The sequence below is a fragment of the Porites lutea genome, chromosome 11 (assembly GCF_958299795.1).
Source record: "Porites lutea chromosome 11, jaPorLute2.1, whole genome shotgun sequence".
Lineage (NCBI taxonomy): Eukaryota > Metazoa > Cnidaria > Anthozoa > Scleractinia > Poritidae > Porites > Porites lutea.
Window position 1 is genome coordinate 11,500,073 of NC_133211.1, and position 20,548 is coordinate 11,520,620.

Genomic DNA, 20,548 nt, shown 5'->3' on the forward strand with positions numbered 1-20,548 from the left:
TAATCGTCCCTTCGGACCAGTGAACCAAGGCGTAACTACGTAGTCTGGCTTCAAAGTGGAGCATTTGACTGAACTGAACGTCAGACGATAGTGGCAACGCCCGACGCAAGTTTTTTGCAGCTGGCCCCTGGATAAATAAAATTTTTAATTTAACTCTGTCTTCAGACAGTTTATACAGAGAGTATTCATACGGACGGAACTTAATTTCGTCTGCGAACCAGTGCCGAAATTCTTGTTCTGGGCCACTAGCAGTGTACCAGGGCCATGATTGGTCAGCTGTTAAAAATTTAGCCTGAGAAAACATTTGGCGACGCTACCACTGCTTTCCCTGCCAAATGACGTCTGAGAAACTAGCGCAGAAATTCCATACTGATGACACGTCACCACCCAGATCTGACTTCTGATTGGTTGAATCAAATTTCCAACGCGGCACGACCAATCAAAAGCACTACCCAGATCTGGCCTGGGTAGTGACGCGTCATCACTATGAAATTTCTGCGCGCGTTTCTCAGACGTCATTTGGCCGGGAAACCATTGGTAGCGTCGCCAAATGTCGGCTGTTTTCTCAGGCCGTTGAAAATTCGAAACGCATTTCCAGTCATCCGTTGAGTTCGCTGGGGGCCCAGAACAAGGATACCAAAACTGCTTCGCAGACGTTACTAACCGCGATTAGATCACGTCTGCGATGCAGGCCACACATAGGAGTGAGACTGGGAACCAATCTCGACCCAAGTGCTAACGCAATCTGACTATGGCAGTCATTCGCAGAAGAGTTCTGGGGTCGAGATTAGACTGGGAACTCGCTACTGGGGGGAGCCGCAAGTAGGGGGTAAAAAAGGTTGCTCTCGCAAGTGGGCAGTTTTTGAATTTTTTATGGTGGTAAAGTCACATAACAAACTGAATACTCATGTTTCACTCAGTTCCCCACCAACGCAGCAACAAGTCTCTTTTCAAAGTTAACGTTTAATTCATTTGCGCAATACGTTATATCCAGTTATAGCAAGTTTGACTACACCTTTAAGTCTGGTGTCTGCACGCAACAGTAGTATATGCCAAGAATCGAAACCACTACACGCAACACGTACCTACCTCCGTGTTTAAAATATATAAATTAAATTGAATTATTTTTTTCTTTTCAGGAATTATAACATTATGATGTCATTTTCTAAATAGTTTTTTAAACATCCGGTTTGTAGATTCACCAAAACACTGCCACTGCTTACGATTATGAGTAACTGATAAAACTTTTCAAAATTTATGATGGAACATTCTATTAAAAGAATCGCGAGTAAATGAGTGACTCCCTGTGATGTTGTATAAATGCACACATGGTTCTAACTTGAAAGTATGCGGATGAAATCCTGAAGTATGACTACTCAAAAGCGTCCTTAGTGAGTTTTTCTGGAAAATGTGATTCCAGGTAGAGGACTGAATAAGAATTTTATTAACACGGGAGAAGTGTAATCTCTGTGAAGACGTATTTTTTCTCGTCTCAGCCCCTTACCATTTTTTTTATCTGCTAACAGATGAGTGACTGATCTGCGTGTTGCGCGCGCAATGCATGATTTCTCAGAGCAATGTCAAACTGTGTTCCATGAGATGGTATGTTTGTCGTTATTTCTTCAAATTTTAGTGTAAAATAACAAATAAGTAGATTCGGTATTTTTCATATCCGGAATAATCAAAGTCGAGGTAAGTGATAACAATTACCTCACCCTCAACATTACATAGGCTTACTAGGCTGCAATTTCACAATACCGTAACAACCCAGAAAAGAGAGAAAAAAGGAGATTCTAAGCCAGAAACCTCAAGAAAGAATGCGTTTACGCAACAATTCCTTTTTTTGCAGTAAATTTAATTGGATGTTACCTATAATTTTAGAATACCATAAGCGTCAAAAGTATATGCTATTTTGAAGGCTTTTACCATTTTTCTAGTCTAAATATGAAGTACCTTTCCCGCTACCTCGTTAAATTGAAACTACCCATGTATTCCAAACTAGAACTGCTAATATATATGTAATCCGTACCTATTTTAAGTAAAGCGCGCACTTCGATTGGTTAAATAATCATTAAATATTGCTTAGGAACTCTCGCTCAGCCGCTTTGCGTTTTGTCGTCGAATAATATTAGCTAATATTCTGGTTTCAGTTTCAGAGACTAAAGTAGCGGCAAACAAGCAAAATTAATGTAGGATACCTCCGAAAAAGGTCTTCAATCTTTTGGATAGGAAAAAATGTACATCACTGATCAGTCAGAAAAAGTTACGTTACGTCTAGAATGCCCGCGCATGGGAACCATTACAGTTGCATATGTTGGGACTTTATATGCCAGGTGAAGTACTTTAGCCGTATATTTACGTTAGCGAATGGACATTAAAAATTAAGATTCACGTTTACGGCAAACGTCAGATTCAAGTTGAGAATTTCTGAGAATGAAAAATAAGCAGATAAAACTGTCCAGAACAATTTTTATGGAGAAAACTGGCTTGAAACTACTTATTCTTGGGTAGAGGTAATAAACAGTAAACGACAATTAAGGGGAAAACTTGGTCACGTGGTACAGATTCACGTTTGCCATTTGGCGTAAACATGAGTCTGAATCTCTATATTGAGTGCGATATTCCGGCAATAGTTTATTCTATGCGTTCGTTCAATATTTGCTACTGATTCACGTCTGTTTGTTGACTTGTCCTTAGATCTCCTTCTCAATGATTAGTACACTGTGGAAGAGGCTCTAACAAACTGAGGAGATCCCTGTTTCGTCGTCTGCAAAGAGAATAATTTGCAGGATTTTAGACGTATAACAGACGAGACCCCCTCATGTATTCATAGTAGTATTCTTCAAATAGAAGGTGGATTTGAGATTTCTATCGCGGCAGATTGCTGACTAACAGTCGATGGAAATGGAAAGAGTTGCTTCTAATTGATTCACTGAAAAGCCGCTAGTACGTAGAGACCTTTAGGGACCGGTCATTATTCATCGCCGGGGGGGGGGGGAGGGGGCGGCGGCGGAGGATTTTAAGGGGGATTACTTGATTTTTAGGAGAACAAAAGGGGGGATCGGTCGTAACTGAGAACCGAAAAGGCGGGATCACTGAAAACTTTGAAAGGATTCAGAGGGGGTGGAAGCACTCAAATTTGCTTGGAAAACGAAGACATGGCGGGGGGGATCGCGAAAGTCGTCAAAAGTTATTAGGGGGGTTCACTTTAGTGAAGTAACATTCAAAGGGGAATCGGCTAAATTTCACCTTCTTTAGCTTAAAATCCTCGGTTCCTCCCCCCTCCAGCAACGATAAATAATGACCGGTCCCCTAGTCTCGAGGATGAGGACGATTACGGGCACGAGATTTGACTTTAAGTTTTTTTTTCGAGTGTTCTAAAAAATAAACACTCGCGGCGAAAAGATTCCGTTTACTTTTTACTCCCAAAAGTTAACACGGTTTTTTTATGCCCTCTCCCGATCGCAAAATGATAACACTTCTAACATTTGATAACTTGAGACATTTTCGCTAGAACCAGCGTTTCCCACCAAAATGATGTTGGTTCACGCGAACTCACTAGCCAAGTATTGAGAAAATCTCGTTGTCGCGGTCGTCCTCGTGTTAAAATCTAAAGGTCTCTAGTATTATATAGCAAAATATAACCGCACTATTTTGCGATTTTCATCAAAAATGTATTTGTCTTTGATATTCACTTACACTGGCTGCACCATCCTCCATCTCACTGACGGCTTTAAGACTTTGGTACTTCTGTTTAAACCAAGAATAAACTTTACTTAGCCTCTACAACAAATACGGCAAGAAATAAAGCTTGTGTAAGACGGTTCGGGTCCTTATACTACTACATGAGAAATTTCTGCAATTTGATTGGCTTAGAGTAGTGGTATTTCAGCTTAATTTGAAATACCTACATGTGAAAATTACAGCCTTTTGCCAGCAGTAGTATAAACAAATAATAGCATGATTTGTACGTGATATTTGGCATAAATACCACTCGTGACATTTCCAAACTGTCTAACGGCTCGTGAAATTACGTATAACAATTTTGAAATATCACTCATGGTATTTATGCCAAATATCACTACTAATCATGCTATTACCTATACTAACACAGCTATATAAGTATCTACAAGTTACCCGTGCCTATTCCCGCCCATCCTGGAAGTTTGATTTGGAGGCCAATTTCCTCCCCGCCCCCTCCCCGCCTTAATCAAATAATGTCTATGACTTACTTTAGATAAAATCGGACGTCTGAAATACTCCCATGATCTAAACAGAGGAAAAAAAGGCAGAAAGCAGGAAGGAATGAATACAATATGCCACTTAGAGAAGGTGGGGTAGGGTTGGAGAGAAAGAAGAGCGGGGGTGGGGGTGGGGCTCCAGCAGAGTGACTAAACTTTAGGTATTCAATGAGCAGATAACACTGTTCACTTGACGAATGAAACACTATTTAATAGATAAACATTGACAATTGTCTGAAACCTAGAAACATGTAAGCATGATAGGAGTATATTAGCAGAACCATGGTAAGAAAGTTAGGCCTATTTTGGCACATGACACAACCTGACATCCCGCTCATATCGACAATCAAAGCTTTTGTTTCTTAGATTAATAGTAACGGCAGCTTAGTAACAAACCTTTTTGCCGCGGATCGCACGCGGGTGGTGACTTCTCGTGTCTTTAGCGTCACTCCAAATATATCTTCATGATACCGTCCAGCGCTCTGAAAAACACGTTAGACTTGTTATGCAAAACGCTCTCTTTTTCAAATCTGTGTTCTCTTTTTCATATATGTGGTTTAACCACCAAAGTAACTGTAATAGTTTTCGTAATTACATTAATTTATTCTTGGCAGGGGAATTACTGCGGGCTCGTTACAGTCCCATCTTCCCACTAAAGATAGAAGACCACACCACAGGCCGGGCTAAAGGACCCATCCACCTTTTGAATAGCCGTGTGGGTTCTTTTACGTGCACTTCCAATTGACGAGGAAGGATGAAGGATTCAAGGCCAACTGCTTAACGTCACCGTCCAATGAAGTAACCATCTGAACCCAAACAAAATCAAATGATACTCATTTGCTCTATCAGGGTTCATGCAAAAAATTGTAACCTTTTTTAGGGACTTTTCAAGGACTTCTGAAGGCCCACATTAGATTTTTAGAGGATCACCTACTAGGAATGTGACTTCACAGATTGTACAAAAATGCACATTCCCATTCTATTCTAAAAAGGCTTTAAGGCTTGAACTGTTTGCTTCACCAACTTCTCTACATTTTTCAGCTCACTTGTCTTAAATTGATAGTTAATTATTGTGCACTTAATGTAAATAACCTTTAAAATCTCTGAGCCATGATTAATATTTGTCTTGGTCAACCAAAAAGCTTCAAAAAACACTTTCCAGGCCACTACATTCAAAGTTGAAAAAAATTCAAGGACTTTTCACGGACTTGCACTGAAATTCAAAGACTTTTCAAGGACTTCCCCTAAAATTCAAAGGACTTTTCAAGACTGTGCGAGCCCTGGGACTATCCTCGTGACCTATGAGTTTTATCATGCAAGGAGAAATTGGGCTGTACTTGTTCAACAATACCTTCCATTTGTCAATTGTCTCTTGAGCCTCTTGGTGAGACATGGCAGCGTATTCTTGAAGGAGTGCCTACAAACGTAATTGGATCTCTCTATTAACGGTCTTGGAAGAGCTAGCCTGCGAATACTGCAATCTCTCTTCGCTCCACGCCACTAGAAACGTTTAACAGAAACGTTCTGCGAAACCTCTCTAACGGCGAGGAGCGAGGAGAAACGGTTGTATTCGCAGACAGAAGAGATGGGCTTTTAAGAAAACTCTCTAAAAAGACTATTATTAATGGTCTGGCCGGCCATTTTTGACTTCAGGTGAGTGCACGTAGTTGAGGACCAGGCCAAACTTTGATAAAACGGCCGAGAGAAATTGGAAATCAGCTGTGTAATGTAAGGTAGTAGTTGTTACCGACCAAACATTATCCGAGATGGAAGCCACTGCACACAATTGGAGCCAAGCGCAGGAAACGACCAAGATACTACTATATTTTTTTTTAGTTTGGGATTGGTTGAGAAGGTGGCGCCAAACTTAAGCCAATCACATTATCAGAGATCGCAGCCACTGCAAACAATTGAATCCACGCGCGTGAAAACACCTTCGACCAAGACATTACTAGACTTTTTTTTTTGTTTGTGATTGGTTGAGAGGGTGGCAACATACTTCATATAATCGCGTTGTGTGATTTAAATTGAAGTGAGATCGTCCACAGTTGGAAAGCTACTTCGTGATAGTTATCTCAGTAACAAAAAACGTACAAATAACTACCTGCAGGGTTTTACAGACACCGTCAGCCATTTTAACATCACCACACACGTAAAAGTGGGCTTTCTGGCTCAATAGTTGTTCACAGATGTCAAATGCCTCTTCTTTCATCACGTCTTGAACGTACTTCTGTACGTTTGAAAAAAACCCATAATTGTTAACACTGGTAAGTCACACTTATTTCAGGAAAATAATAATAAATAATAATAATGAGTCATTATTTCACCAAAAGATAAAACTACATATCTTATGTTACAATAAGAGAAGATAAAAACTATGATAAAAATATCTACGATATATGTATATATTAAAAAAGTGTATCATTACAATAAATGGAGCTTAAAAATCAACCTGTTTACAAAGGTGTTCATAAAACGCTCTGTATTAATTTTTGGGCGTACGCAGCCTTTTTTCCTAAGATTATGTACATACGTCTTCTGGACAGGAATGATATCTTTTAGTGGGTGGCAATCCGTTGATATTAATTTCTTTAAAATGTTTTGGTCTTGTTTATTTAAAAGATTCTTGATAAAAACTGGAAATGAAATAAAACGGCGTTTATGGCATCGGTCTAAAAAATTTTGTATAACCGTAAGATCGGATTCCGATGCCCCATAGACTGAAAGCGCATAGCTAAAATTAGGTAAAACAATAGATATAAAAAGGTGATCTATCTCTGCCTGAGAATAGTGTTCCTTTCTTATTGTTCGTAGGACGTGTAAACACTTGTTTGCCTTGACAAGCTTGGTTCTTACATGCTCATTGAATTTCCCGTCACTCTGTAGAGTTACTCCTAGTAAAACGAAGCTATTACATTGAGGAATATTGCACTGGAAAGTGGTCTTTACTACAGGTTTGAAGCTATTACAGGAAAGTTTCGATAAGTTTTCCTTTTATTTCGTATAACTCTAAGAAAAGTTTTCCCAAGTGGAAATATAATCAAGAGGTCGTGCGTGTATAGCCTGAGAATCAGACCTCCCTGAGACGTTAGAAAAGAGGACAGGTCGGAGGGTCCCCAATAAGGTTCTTCAATCCCGCAATCCCGACCCAAAATTTGTGCAATCCCACCTTGCACGCATACTTTCAATACCGAAACTCGCCCCGATTTTGCTTTCCAATCGCGAATACCGAGCTTCAAAAAACGGAAAACAGGGGTCCCGAAAAACCTATTTGGGACCCCCATGTGTCTGTCTCCCCTTTTCGGTTCTCTCTTCCTCCTTTTCCCCAGAAACGCCTGATTTGACTCAGGCTATGCGTGTGACTTTTGCCAGGTTAAAATAGTCCCTCGATTCTTCTTTTCCCTGGTTTCTTCCTACGCGTTAGAGATTGGAAAGATTGGAGAAGGAAGTTTTTAGCGTTGATCGACTTAGCTGAAGAGCGAAAATTGGATAATGGTGGTGAAGATGACGACGATGGTGATGATGATGATGATGATATGATGACAACATGGTTTTCGAGCACATTAGTCTGAGATTGGGTATAAAAACAGAAATATCTTAGCTTTGGCCAGAGAGATGATATCATTTTGCAACAGTCTACCTGGACCAGTAAAGTGTTGACGAGGAATCAAACTGCGGACTTCCGGGATGGGATATTGGTGTCTAGCCCAGGACAGGGTTGCAAAAACATATCTGAACAGGGTCTAACTAAGGCTACGGGTTATAGAGGTCGTCCAGCCAAAAATGGTCGTTAGTGTATCAACGGATAACCGCGCCATGACCCTTACCTTTGGCTGCTGGGGTTCTCGTGAAAGAGCTAGGAAAACCTGTGTCAACGCGCCGTCATCTTTGACTTTTGCCAACTCATCCTTGTAGATGAAGTCTTGTTTTGAATTTCTACATCCAAAAAAAAGAACCATCGTTCCCCATCTGTTAGATGAAGGGTTTAATGAATTACCGCTAAATGCAGGAGAGGACACGCGGCGCCGTGGTAAGGGGCTTGAGTCTGGTGTAACATCGTGGGTTTTTGCTTTCGGAGCAGGTTTGTTGATGACGTCAAACTGACGTTGTTGCCAAAAGCTGCGAAATGGAGCGATACCCGTCCCAGGTCCCACCATGATGATTGGAACTGTGCCGTCTTCAGGCATATGGAAAGTTTTCGCTCTATAAAACAAATAAACAAAGACTGAACCAAAGAACAGAGAGAACAAACAGTACAAAAAAAGTGATTTTGAAGAGTTTAAGTATCTGAATGGCAAGACAATGATCCTCAAAGCGTAATACTTGATTGTTATTATTGGCAGATCTAGGGTACGGGGTTCGGGGGCCCGCACCCCACTTTATTTTTAGGCCGAATTGACACCCACAGGACTGAGAAAAGTAGGCCATTTCCGAATTGCGCCAAGCCGTTGTTTCAAAGCGAAACCAAGTGAAAAAAACTCATTATTTTAATTGTACTCACTATCTGTCTTCTTATTGGCTAAGAGCCTACGGCTAATTTTGGAAATCAGGGCAGCCTACAGATTAGTTAGTTATCTGCTAGCAGATAACTGACTAATCTGTAGGTTGCGTGCGCAATGCATCATTTCCAATAACAATATCAATTCAGGTTCCTTGCGACGGTGTGTTTGTCGTTACCTTCTTCAAAACAATGTATCATAAAACAATTTTTAGACTCGGTTTTTGTGATATCCTAAATAATCAAGGTCTGGTAAGTGTTATCAGCCTCGGCCGTCGGCTCGCCTGATAACACTGACCTGGACCTTAATAATTGTTTATTAACACGAGCAAGATTTTGTTAAGCCTCGTTTTGAAAGTGTGGGTTTTTGGAACTCGGAAATGGCTTATTGTTTTCGAGGCTGCTCCCCCCTCTGCCCTTTTTCTTAGGGTCTAGACGATGCCCTCCACTTACTCGAGGATCTCAGAATCCGCCACTGAGTTACAATGAGTGGCTACCAGGGCGTTAACAAGATTATTCCCGGTAACATCGACTGGAGTTTGGACACGCTGAACGGAATTATACTTACACGTCGTGTTGTCAATTGAAGTCTCGAATATCGTGAACCTTTTTAAGTCGGACATGCTCAGGCCCGCTTGTCCTTCTATGACTGGCGGTTTATTATTGTGTGGGGTCTAGTCACAGGCAAGAAACCTAGAGACTCCCTCTCACTAGCTGTCCATCTAAGGGTGAGGCTATACGCCACTTCCACATTTCCCATAATGCACCTTATTTGCTCCCCCAAATTTTGCATAACCTTTGTTTTTCATTTCTCCTGGGTATTACAGCCGTCCCAAGAGAAATCGAAAACAATGCTTAAGCAAAATTTTGGGGGGCAAATAAGGTGCATTATGGGAAATGTGGAAGTGGCGCATGGGGAAACCAGATTCTGACTGATGTTAAATCCAACAAGATGCAGCCAATGTGAGTACTTGCTTTCGTTTTCCCCTCTCTGATTTGACAAAGAACACAACAGCAAATACCTGCTTGTGTTTTGACGTGTCACCAGGAGTTATTTTACATCATTTTTTATTCCTGAGCCTCCCCTTCTCGCGCCACTTTGGCCCCTTGGGGCCAGTACAGTATTGACTGTAAACACATTTTCGTCATTCATCAGACACAACTGAGTTTAACATGAATTGACTACTTACTGTCTTACGTAACAGGGTACTTCATCTCCCGCTGTCAAGCCGTTCAACCAGGTTGAGCAGACACCGTGATGCATGGGTCCCTTACCTCCTGAAATGGAGTAAAAACAACAGCATTCACCAAAACGATTGCGTAGATTGCAGTTGTTGCCCTACAAAATCCCACCCGCGCTCATCTTTGGAACTTGCGTAATCATCCTTAAAACTTTCTATATAACTTCGTGAAATTTTGCTTGAAAGTAAAAAAAAAAAAAAGTTTAAAGAAGAATTGTTTGGTAACAGAAGCATTAGTTACACCCAGAGAGTCCAGAAAGTTGGGTACCTCTTCGTTTCGTCTGAGCGAGTTGCCCCATTACACTGGCAATAGAGAAAACAACAACAGCACCTTTATTATGACCAGTGCCAAGAAACGCATTGCTATACAGTTAACTGCTTACCTCTTTTAACATATTGAACAACTGCTACAGTGAGATGAACTTCACCAGGAAAGAGGTCTGGGGACGATGAGATAGAGTAAAAACGCTGTTGATAGGAAAATAATTGTTTGTCACGTGCTGTGCGCAAGTACAATCTTGCTCTGAAGAAGGGGCAAGTGCGCACTTAAACTATTTTTAACTAACACTATGTGACTTTCAACACGCTCTGCTCATTTGCAATAGGGACAAACGTTCGGGGGGTAACAATAGCCCTCCACGTTCAGTTTTTGCAAAGTCGACCGGTGAAGATTAAAGAACGTTTAGCAAGAAACGGTTTCGTTGTAGACGTCAAGTGACCATAAACTGCAATAAACCCGCGCGTTACAACAGGGAAGATTGTAGCTGTACGATACTAAGAGCCAGTTTTCACACACGAAGCAAAAATACGCGAAATAACATCCCTAGCCCCAATAACGTTTTACTAATGCCATAAATGACCTAATAAACGCCCACATCCAAAAAACGTCTCCTATCTAATAAACAGTCCCTGTATAATAGACGCCCCTTATAAAAACTACCCAAAAATACCAGGAATTGGCAAAAAGGAGCAAATTTATTCCATTCATTCAGTTCCTTGCTTGATTAACAAGGCTTTGTGTATTTCATCTTGTTTTAATGCCAATTTTTCAGTAAGGATAGACTACCGATGGCAACACAATAACCCTGAGTGAGGATTCTGACATCGTTTTTGGGATTCGAAAGAGCGATATGATCTCTAGGCAGCCAATTGATGGAATGGATATTCCGCTGTTTTTAAACACTCTTGATATTTTCGCTGAAAACATATTAGTTTCGTTGAGCTTGTTACGGGAGAATAAAATGAGAATAAACGCCTCCTATCCAATAACGCTCCCGCTTGACTCCTAAAATTAAATGGACGCCCTAGGCGTAAATTAGGTTATTTACGGTACGTACCTGATGTAAAACCAAAATTTACTTAAGGATGTAAAGATGTACGTTTCAGTTTGCGAACGTCACTTCAGTTTATTTTGCAGTCCAATCCGAAAACCTGCCCTCAAAACATTTTTTAACTACAAAATTCTTGATGTTGTTGCGCACTAGTAATATGCTGTGTGATTAACATCCTTACCGGCTGTAACAGCGGTAGCTGTGTAAGTAAAAGATCAGCAGATACTTGAACAGAAGGAAAATCTTGAAGGACGTCAAGAATGTTGCATTCGTTTTCGAACTTCCAGTCTTCGTACCGGTTATTGCCCTGAGTGAAGAAAGACATTACGAAAAAAAAAAAAAAGACGTTTAGTCAATTTATAATTGGCCAACCCCTTTTCCAAAAACTTTGTGTTAGGGCTTTCTTTAAGGACCGGGCGCCGGGGATTCTCCCTGGCTACTGTGAACATTACCCACCGGCTACTTTGAGAGGAAACAAAAGGAAGATGGAACATACAAAACCCAGGGGGACTCCCGTAAAAAAGTGACGGTGACGATCGGCGGAAAATTCCAATTAAACCCCTATGGGAGACCAACGTGTGGCTCAAGCTTAAACTGAACTCTAAGGGAGATTTCTGTGCGGTCAGTGTCAGGGCATTTTTTGTAAATTTCTTTATGCACAGTCCTAACCCATACCTGAATAGGCACATAAAGTGACTTTCCATCTCAAACACTCTAAGTGTGTCCAAAATTTGCTATTTACACCCCAAGGCGAGACGACGAGCATCCCCGTCACGTTTATATGGGAGTCCCCCCCGGGATATAGAACTTCCCAGCTGTTCAATTTCTGGCTTACTAATTGGTTACACCCGGCAAATTGAAATCTTTGCGTCAGCCCATACTCTTAAAGATCAGCTACCAACGTAAAATTTAGTGTACAAAAGTCTCACCTCACTGAGGACTTCCAGCTTATCTTTATCCTCTTTGTCTGCGGCCTAGAAAATTACATAAGTATTCGGATTGCTTTTTTAGCAGATAAAAAATGACAACGTAAGCTTTGAATAAAACAAAAAAGGACTGATAAAAACTTGCATTAGTGGCTCAACGCTTTTAAGCTTTAATGAATAGGCACAAAAAAACTATATTCTGGGGCTTAAATATGTATTCTACCAGAAGGCTCTGTACTTCGGTGAGTTGGTGATTTTGAAAGAAGGGAGAGGGGGGGGGGGGGGGGGGGTTGTGACAGAAACGGGGTAGTTTCTTTGACCACTGTGACCTTAACCCTTGAGCTGTCAGCTTGCTCGCAGGCTAAAAAAGAAGCGAACCTTAGTAGGAGAAAGAACCACGTCGACTTCCCGAAAATCCAAACAAAACAGTGTCGAAACTTCTTCCTCTGTACAAAAACGAAAAATTACAACTGAACAAACGTTCAAGGATAAGATGTGACATCCATTCTCACCCTTTAGCAACTGTTTTCCACCGAATTGCCCTCCTGGAACTTAACTCCCAAGCGTATTTCTGACAGTGTACTCCCTTCTCAGCAGTTTTTGTTGAGCTATTCTGCACGTGTATTCTAACCTCAACTATGACGCTGAGGGAGAGGAAATCTATTGAGCAACTTGGCAATTCTTTGCCCTCTCACTGATCTCTGATCCCGATTGAGAGTAGTCTAAAACCCTGATTCTACTAATCCCTAGTAAGAAAAGAAGAAATTTACCTTCAAGGCAAGGAATTTAATGAACTGAGGAGATGGGACGGTTGTAATATCAAGGTAACGAGTCAACGCCTCTCGCACTGTGATCGGCGAAGGAAGGCGGTTGAATTGCTCCCATTTCTTGGCTGTACCAACAAGACCTGGCAAGAAAATCACACCAAATATATGACGAGGCCCATTCCATGTTTTGCACCATAAACTGATGTATTTTTCCTGTACTTGCCTTCCACATAACAGGAAATTAATGTATAACAAGCTAACTTTGAGGCAGTAGGCCTTGTCAACTGTATCTACGTCACCAGTGCCAGCCAACAACGACAACGATTTTAGGATAATTTTGTTTTTATAATCCAGGGTGCAAAGAAAGTCAGTTTTACAGCCTGCCATTCGGGCAAGCTGTAGCTAGCATGTACTAGCCCACAAGTCATTTCCACTAGCCCCAAAACCCTTTTTGATTAGCAGGATTGATTACAATCTTTCTGTAAGTTAAATTTCCCCAAAAAACAGCACTTGCCCGTCGGGCAAGTTAAGAACAAAAATCACTAGCCCGATAGCAAAATCCACTAGCCCCGGGCTATCGGACACAACTTTCTTTGCACGCTGTAATCTGTATAATTTTAAATCCTATCTTGAAATTTAACTCTTGTCTTGTACATAACACGACCCACAAGCGTGTCTAAATAGAGGTTTTGACGATGATGATGATATGACTATGATAAAGATAGCGATCATGAAAACGACAATGACTGTAATACTAATTAAGAATATGATGATTATAATGATTATGATGATGATAACGCCGACGATAAAAGCGGTAATTTTAATGGAGACGATAATAAAGACCACGATTTTGATCACGATGAAGGAGGAGCGTTGAGAGACGACTCAAATGAGAATGGCTGTGTAGTAGACTAGAATATCACTGATTATGATAAAAAAAATGTTGAAAAAGACAATAACTATAATGACAATAAAAATACAGTTGAACCTCTACAACGGCCACCTTGGGGACAGAAAAAAGTGACCATTTTAGAGAGGTGGCCGTTATTGGAGATCAGTCGACTGTATTCACGTTGATGACCTTGATAATGATCATGATCATACTAAAAGGGAGCTCAGACTTGTGACCTGCAACTTACCTTTGATTTCACGCAAGACCTCGACAGCAACTGGTAAATCTGGATCGACGTCACCAGACAGTCTGTCAATCAAACCTTGCACCAATTCAGGGCGATTAGCGGGAAAAATGGCCAAGTGATCACCAGGTTTGTATTGCAGCTCACTGTTCTTCTCTTTCTTGAGCCGGACTAAGATAGTAGAACGACTAAAATGAAGAAAAGAACAGAGGGTTGCCATGGCATGTCTACGAAACTCCCTCACAACATTTTCTTCAATTTTGAAGGAAAGACAGGTGTTAAAATGACTGCGTAAGTGCCTTGAAATGAATAGTGTATTGTACAATTATTATTGCACAACGAGTTCAGAAATCTTCGACTACAAAAACACCGTTTATATTCACCAGCATCTAATGGTGTGACTTTTAATGGTTATTTACATTAATGGCTTATTACTGAATATTTACTTTAACTGACCTTGAATCGGAGGACTGCAAGTTTTTCACCGATAATAAAGTCGCACGCCTCACTGGTTTCCCACAAATGTGTGACAAACCTACAAAGCACACGGAAAAAGCTAACAAATTTTAACTAAAACTTATTTTGGTTGACTCATTACGCACCTAATATTCAAAGTAACACAGAAAAGGATGTATTTCTGTAGAGGTCAAACGCCTATAAGAAAGGTTGACCACGGTATATTGCCCCATAGACCCTTCGAGGAGGCATAACCCTACAAAGTCGCGGAATTTTACAGACGCTTGTATGGTGGGTGGCAAGTTCGAGCCTTCAGCCATACAAACGTATGTCAAATTTCGCGACTTTGGTAAATTTCTTGATGACTCTATCAAGCAGTGTAGATGGATATTCACTTACTGGTTTTTATCAAAACTTAAAAAAAAAAAAAAAAACGGTGGATCTCTCCTTAATAAACTTTGGTTAAGCTCGGTCTAATAACTTGAGACAAATCTTGTACAATTAATACCTTGATCTAGTCGATTTCCTTCATTATCTGCTAAAGAGCTTACAGTAAGCCGAAAACGGCCTGGTATCCAGCCACTTGATACACTATCTAGTGAACTTGACACCTCCTTGGAGATTTCATCCTGACTGATATAGAATGAATCACAAGCGGCCTAGGACACGGAAAAAATAACCAACAATTCTATTTAAAATTAGAGTGTCAAACGGTCAGTTTATTTCCTGGTTGCTAAGTGCTAAGGCAAGTAGCTTCAAGAGTGGATCGTCTCCTGGGAAAGAGCCAGCGAGCGTCGCACGCCCGTACGTTGTGAGAGGCGAGAGAAAAAAGCCCTGTATTTTAGCCTTTCTCTTTAGTCTCCGCTCGCTCCAGACATTTCGTTTGATGACTTGGAAAATTCCTCACCGATGCAAAAAAATAAATGCGGCTGTTTTGCAGACTATTTAATTCATAATATTCAAACTTCGCACACTGCAAAAGATAGGCCATTTGTACGATGACCTCATATTACTATCGGTTTCTCGCGCAAATTAGGGCTTTTGTTATTTATACCCCGCTTGGATTACCAAATTTAAATATGTAAGGTAAAACAAAAAGGATTCTGGTCCTGGTAGAAGAATGACGCCATCGTGCAAATGGCCTATTCTGCCCGCTCATTGGCTGACTAGGGGTGCGGTACAGGCTTATATAAACGCAAGATTTTGAAACTTTAATTCCTTTCCCCCAGATACCGGTGAAATTCAGAGATGACTACCTGAAACACGTCCTTAGCCCACACTTTAAACGACTCCTCTTGACCACAAAGCTCGTCTCCTTCCCCCATTCTCAACACTGGTTCGCCGCCAAGTTCCCGGATGATCTTGTCGAGGGAGCGAGCGAACGCACAGAAGTTTGGGTAAGCTTTGGAACCAAGGCCGAACACAGAATATCTAAAATTCGGAGAGTTACACAGTTTCGTGAGAATACAAGGTCTGTGGTTCATACTTCGTCCGTAATCTAAAGCAATAAGAGGTACTATTCTTTTGGAAAACACTTATTCGTTCAGTCAACTAATAGAAAAGCCCTTATTATGTGGCTGGTTCTACGAGCGGTATAGACGAAGCGAATCCTGTGTTCTGATTGGACACCCGAGCAGCCAAGATGGGCTTACCTTGTCCGATCGGGATTTCCCGCTTTGGTACCCCAAGAAAAATGATCTCTTGGCAATATGAATGAATTCTTTCGTTACCAAGTTTGTTTGGTCAACATGGATAAATATTGGCATTTTCTTTTTTTGCGTTTTTATTGACCTCGACGAACTTGGCCACTATTTAGCCATCTCGACCTAACGCTTAGTCAATAGCGCATATTTCTATCACTGATACAATGGAGAATAACATGGGTACCAATTAAAGGATCTCCAAATTTAATGAATTAAATTCTTTAACTTTGAATGAAAGGGTAAAAGACAAGAAACAAAGAGCTTTTAAAGGTGCAAGTTTAACAGATAAAGTTAAATTACAGACTGAAAGAATTAAAAAGTATAAGGATGGATTTCCACTGTGGCGTAATTTTTAGGAGAATAAATAAAAAAAGAGGCAATGTATGAAAGGTCCGGTGTGAACGTAAAAGTTGAACCTCACTCAGCGACTCTTTATACATTGCCTCTATTTTATTTAAGCGCGTAAGATTAACGTGCGCACGTACGTAAGAATTACGCGACAAGGGAAATCCACCTTAACAGCGCAACATGAGTAAAACATCAAGGTCATTTAGTTGTAAGGAATTTTATAGCATCAAAGCATGTAATATTACCTAAGATTAGCCAGAGGTTGGCTGTCATTCTTAATCTCAATGTGCCTTTCTTTCTCCTTTTGAACCAACAGGCTACCCAGTTGTGTTAGCTTGTTACGTGCTGATCGACTTCTGAAACCAATAGAACGTTATAATTTACGAAGATATTCGTGAACAGCTGTGTTAGCACTCCGTTTTGTATGCGCTTTTAAGTTTTTTACCTTTCTTTCTCGTGAAAAGCAGTGCAGACTAGTGGAGACACGGTCGATAGAAGGGACAAGGTTGGTGGAATGCCCTGGTTAGAGAGAGGGTGACTACAATGATAACAGCTAACCATATAATCATTTATTTACCAAATCAAAACGTTTTCAAGGATAGAGTGAATAGCTTGACACGCAAAAAAAAAAGAAAAGAAAAGAAAGAAAGAAAGAAAGGGTTACTCAAGTAGTAGGAACTAATTATAGTTTGCATTTTATGGGCTTTAACACACAAAAAAGTAAAGTAAGAACGAAACGTACCCTTCCGGTGGGTGCCGGAGTTCGTACAGGTACCGAGCAAATCCCTAAGGAGAAAAAAGGCGCAGAGACATGGTAACACGCAACCTGCGAACAGACCCTCCTGAATCGCGTTAAACCTTTGAAGTCGCCGAGGCTCGAGCTTCTGGACTGGTCAATCTTGCTCTCTGTCGTCAGACTGCAATCTCGTTCCCAGAGTCCGCGTTACCCTTGTCCAGCGAAACAGGCAACGGGGACCGTTTCGCTGGACAAGGGTAACGCGGACTCTGAGAACGAGATTGGTTAGACTGGTTTTCCTAGTATGAGCATCCTTTTTTATTGATAATCCGATGGTTATAACTGAGCCCGCAGTACCAAGCGCGCGGCTATTAGGTCTGGGTTCGAAACTGTATCCCATCAAGAAGCAGCGATCTTAGTTGATTCATGCAGAGTCTTTCTCGAGTGCGCTAAAATCGAGAAAAAGCTTCATGAAAAATACGCGACTTTCTCTCTTTGCCGGTGTGTTACATACAGGTAAAGCTTAATTTCCCTTTACGAATAGTCACTCTCAGAAAAAGGGAAATAGCTGCAATGGACAAATGAGAAAATGACCCAAGTTCCTTAAGGCTATCCTGAGTAAGGCCAACCACATGGACAGGAGAATTCACGATCAGATAAACGCAAAAGAGATATCTAAAACTCGTAGGGGTTATTTTCAACATTGTATTTTTCGAGAGAATTTTAACGACTCCGGTTCGACGGGCGTCAGTAGTAAAGAAAAAATACTAAAGGACGGAATTCTACTGTCCAGTGAGGGAAGAGGGAAGAGTGGGAGGGGAAGGATGTTCATAATTGACTAGTACTGAGTCACCTCTCCGTTTTCAGGAGGATCTCCGTTACCAAAGGTACTTGTCACAATAAGAACAAGCTGTTCATTTTCCATGTCTGGATACGTGTAGTCCTGCATGCAGATAACCTAGCGGCAATCAATCATATAATTAGTTCACTACAAGAACTAGACCTACAAACCTTAAACAACGTTTGTGAACTATAGTTTAGTTATGTTTATGACTTTAAATAACGTCTAAAAGTAATTCGTCCTTTCATGCACTAGGCGCGCGACACCTGAAGAGTAAGCTTACTACCCTGCAATCACGGGACGATAAAATGGATTTGCACAAATTTGCTCCACATTTTGCCACATTTGCCTAGTTATTTACAACCCCCGTTTTTTGGCCGTATGAAAATGTGGCATTTACAATCTATGCCATATATTTACTCCTCAGTATTTACCTATTTGCGACATATTTGTAAGAAGCCATTTTGTGCATATTACTTAGTGCATATTAACTACTTAGCCTTTTCCAGGGGTTTAGAGAATGGAGTGCGGCGCGAAGTCAGAGAGAGGTATTAAAAAAAGGAAAAGAGGGAGAGGGAGAGAGGAGGAAACGTTCACATCTCTTTACACCGTTTCCACAATCTAAACGCATGGAACACGCTATAATTGGCCATTTGCATGATGACATATTTTACTACTACGACCAGAATCCTTCAGGGTTTTGCTTTCTTGTGCAAATTAAGTCTTTTGTTATTTAAACCTCTCTGGGATTACCAAATTTAAAAATGAAAGAAAAAACGAAAAGGACTCTGGTCGTAGTAGTAAAATGACGCCCTAGTGCAAATGGCCTATTACGGAGTCCAAGGGTAAAATCCTGCGGCAGCCCCCAACCAAATAAAAGCTACTAATAAGAACTTCGTTGTCAAGAAATTCTTTGGGCCGAGCTTTTAAAAGCCCGAGTATCAGGCCTTTTGGAGGTCAGGGGAGAGAAGATTTTAGAGGACAAGGCGTGGGGGAGAGGAAACAGGTCGTATTCGGTGCTATCCTTCTTGGCATTGATTATAATAAACCACGTTTAGATACAAGGACTGCGATTGGCCATAGTGAAAATAACTGCATGAGGAAGAAGTGATCGTGGTTTAGAATATCGCTCATCAAACTCTGTACAATTAAATCATAGCCTTTGTTTGAGCGGGAATTTTTTAAAATATCTTTTTCTTTCATTTAAAGAATGGGAGCTTTTGGAAGTGAAAATTGGCGATAGATTCATTGATGGCTTCTTACCTTTGGATCAAAAGCGTGTGAGAAGAGCTCTCCAAGCATCTTAGCGTAGCGCTCGGATTTGCCAGTTTCTGTCGCGTAAAGGATAACAGCTTTCTGTCTCTTGGCCATTGCTTTGGTCATCAGCTTCGCGGAGAATTTAACTGCCCTATACATAGAGACAAAACAACACTTAAAATCATTAGTATATAAAAACGCTCTTGCCTTTGTTGGAAAGGAAAAAGAGGTCTTTATCGCTGCCACTGAAAAGGCAAAACTGGGTACATTTCCCCAGCAAAAGCTAACAAAGAAAGCAGCACCAAAGATTATTTTCATATTTCTTTAAAACTAAACGAGAGAAAGTTATCTAAGAGAACAAACACGCATGACGATTTTATAGCCTTCCCTGTAAAGGTGTTTTTTTTTTTAAATAAATGTTTGGTGGGAACAATATTATTAACCTGATCTATTATCATTGCCACTATTAACTCCTCCAATACCCGCCTCGAGGCAATCCAATAATAACATCATATTAACTGACAAGCGAGAAAGAAGAGAGAATGACCTAAGAGAGCGAATTCCCGTGCCCCATGATAATTATTTGAAATCTATTTAAAGTTCGCGTGCGTGGGGCGAGGGTTATTATTGTCTGCTATTTCCGTGACCCGCGCGATCTACTTACACGTGAACGCGACACGCTTAGCTCATTTTCTCTTGTTACTGACTATCGATTCTTGATCCCCATGTTTTCATACCCTATTAAATAGCTGCAACTGGAAGCAGTGACGTCCGATTTTTCAGGTGTATAGTACTGAGCACACGGCAACCGATATTTTCTTTCCAAAAGTAAAATGATAATAAAGAAAATAAAACTCTCACTTTGCAACTTCTTTAAAAGAAGCTTTCTTTTTCGGAGATGTTTGGTGTTTCTCAAATGAATAATGATTCCATGCACTATCCTACAAAAGCAAAATAATGCATTAAAACAAACAAACAAACAAACTAACTAACTAAACAGAAAAATCCAGATAGCCAGTGGACACCTCTAGTGTACTGGCGGTTAACTGTATAGCTTGTTCCAGTGC

General features: G+C 40.7%; 1 protein-coding gene across 1 annotated transcript in view; it reads right to left on the reverse strand.

Annotated features, from left to right (window-relative positions):
- Nucleotides 1-943: 943 nt before the first annotated feature.
- Nucleotides 944-20,548, reverse strand: part of LOC140951519 (nitric oxide synthase, inducible-like) — a 56,995-nt gene continuing 37,390 nt past the window's right edge. Inside the window, exons 18-38 of the mRNA XM_073400778.1 lie at nucleotides 20,343-20,422; nucleotides 19,488-19,632; nucleotides 18,237-18,341; nucleotides 17,390-17,433; nucleotides 16,893-17,003; nucleotides 15,853-16,027; nucleotides 15,105-15,255; nucleotides 14,597-14,675; nucleotides 14,144-14,328; nucleotides 13,008-13,144; nucleotides 12,241-12,285; nucleotides 11,493-11,618; nucleotides 10,364-10,448; nucleotides 9,930-10,017; nucleotides 8,069-8,444; nucleotides 6,346-6,471; nucleotides 5,593-5,658; nucleotides 4,638-4,723; nucleotides 4,233-4,269; nucleotides 3,700-3,750; nucleotides 944-2,767 (exon numbers count right to left, since the gene is read on the reverse strand). Of these exons, the coding sequence (XP_073256879.1) occupies nucleotides 2,714-2,767; nucleotides 3,700-3,750; nucleotides 4,233-4,269; nucleotides 4,638-4,723; nucleotides 5,593-5,658; nucleotides 6,346-6,471; nucleotides 8,069-8,444; nucleotides 9,930-10,017; nucleotides 10,364-10,448; nucleotides 11,493-11,618; nucleotides 12,241-12,285; nucleotides 13,008-13,144; nucleotides 14,144-14,328; nucleotides 14,597-14,675; nucleotides 15,105-15,255; nucleotides 15,853-16,027; nucleotides 16,893-17,003; nucleotides 17,390-17,433; nucleotides 18,237-18,341; nucleotides 19,488-19,632; nucleotides 20,343-20,422 (2,352 nt within the window). The 3' untranslated portion in view covers nucleotides 944-2,713. The remainder of the gene's footprint in view (nucleotides 2,768-3,699; nucleotides 3,751-4,232; nucleotides 4,270-4,637; nucleotides 4,724-5,592; nucleotides 5,659-6,345; nucleotides 6,472-8,068; nucleotides 8,445-9,929; nucleotides 10,018-10,363; nucleotides 10,449-11,492; nucleotides 11,619-12,240; nucleotides 12,286-13,007; nucleotides 13,145-14,143; nucleotides 14,329-14,596; nucleotides 14,676-15,104; nucleotides 15,256-15,852; nucleotides 16,028-16,892; nucleotides 17,004-17,389; nucleotides 17,434-18,236; nucleotides 18,342-19,487; nucleotides 19,633-20,342; nucleotides 20,423-20,548) is intronic.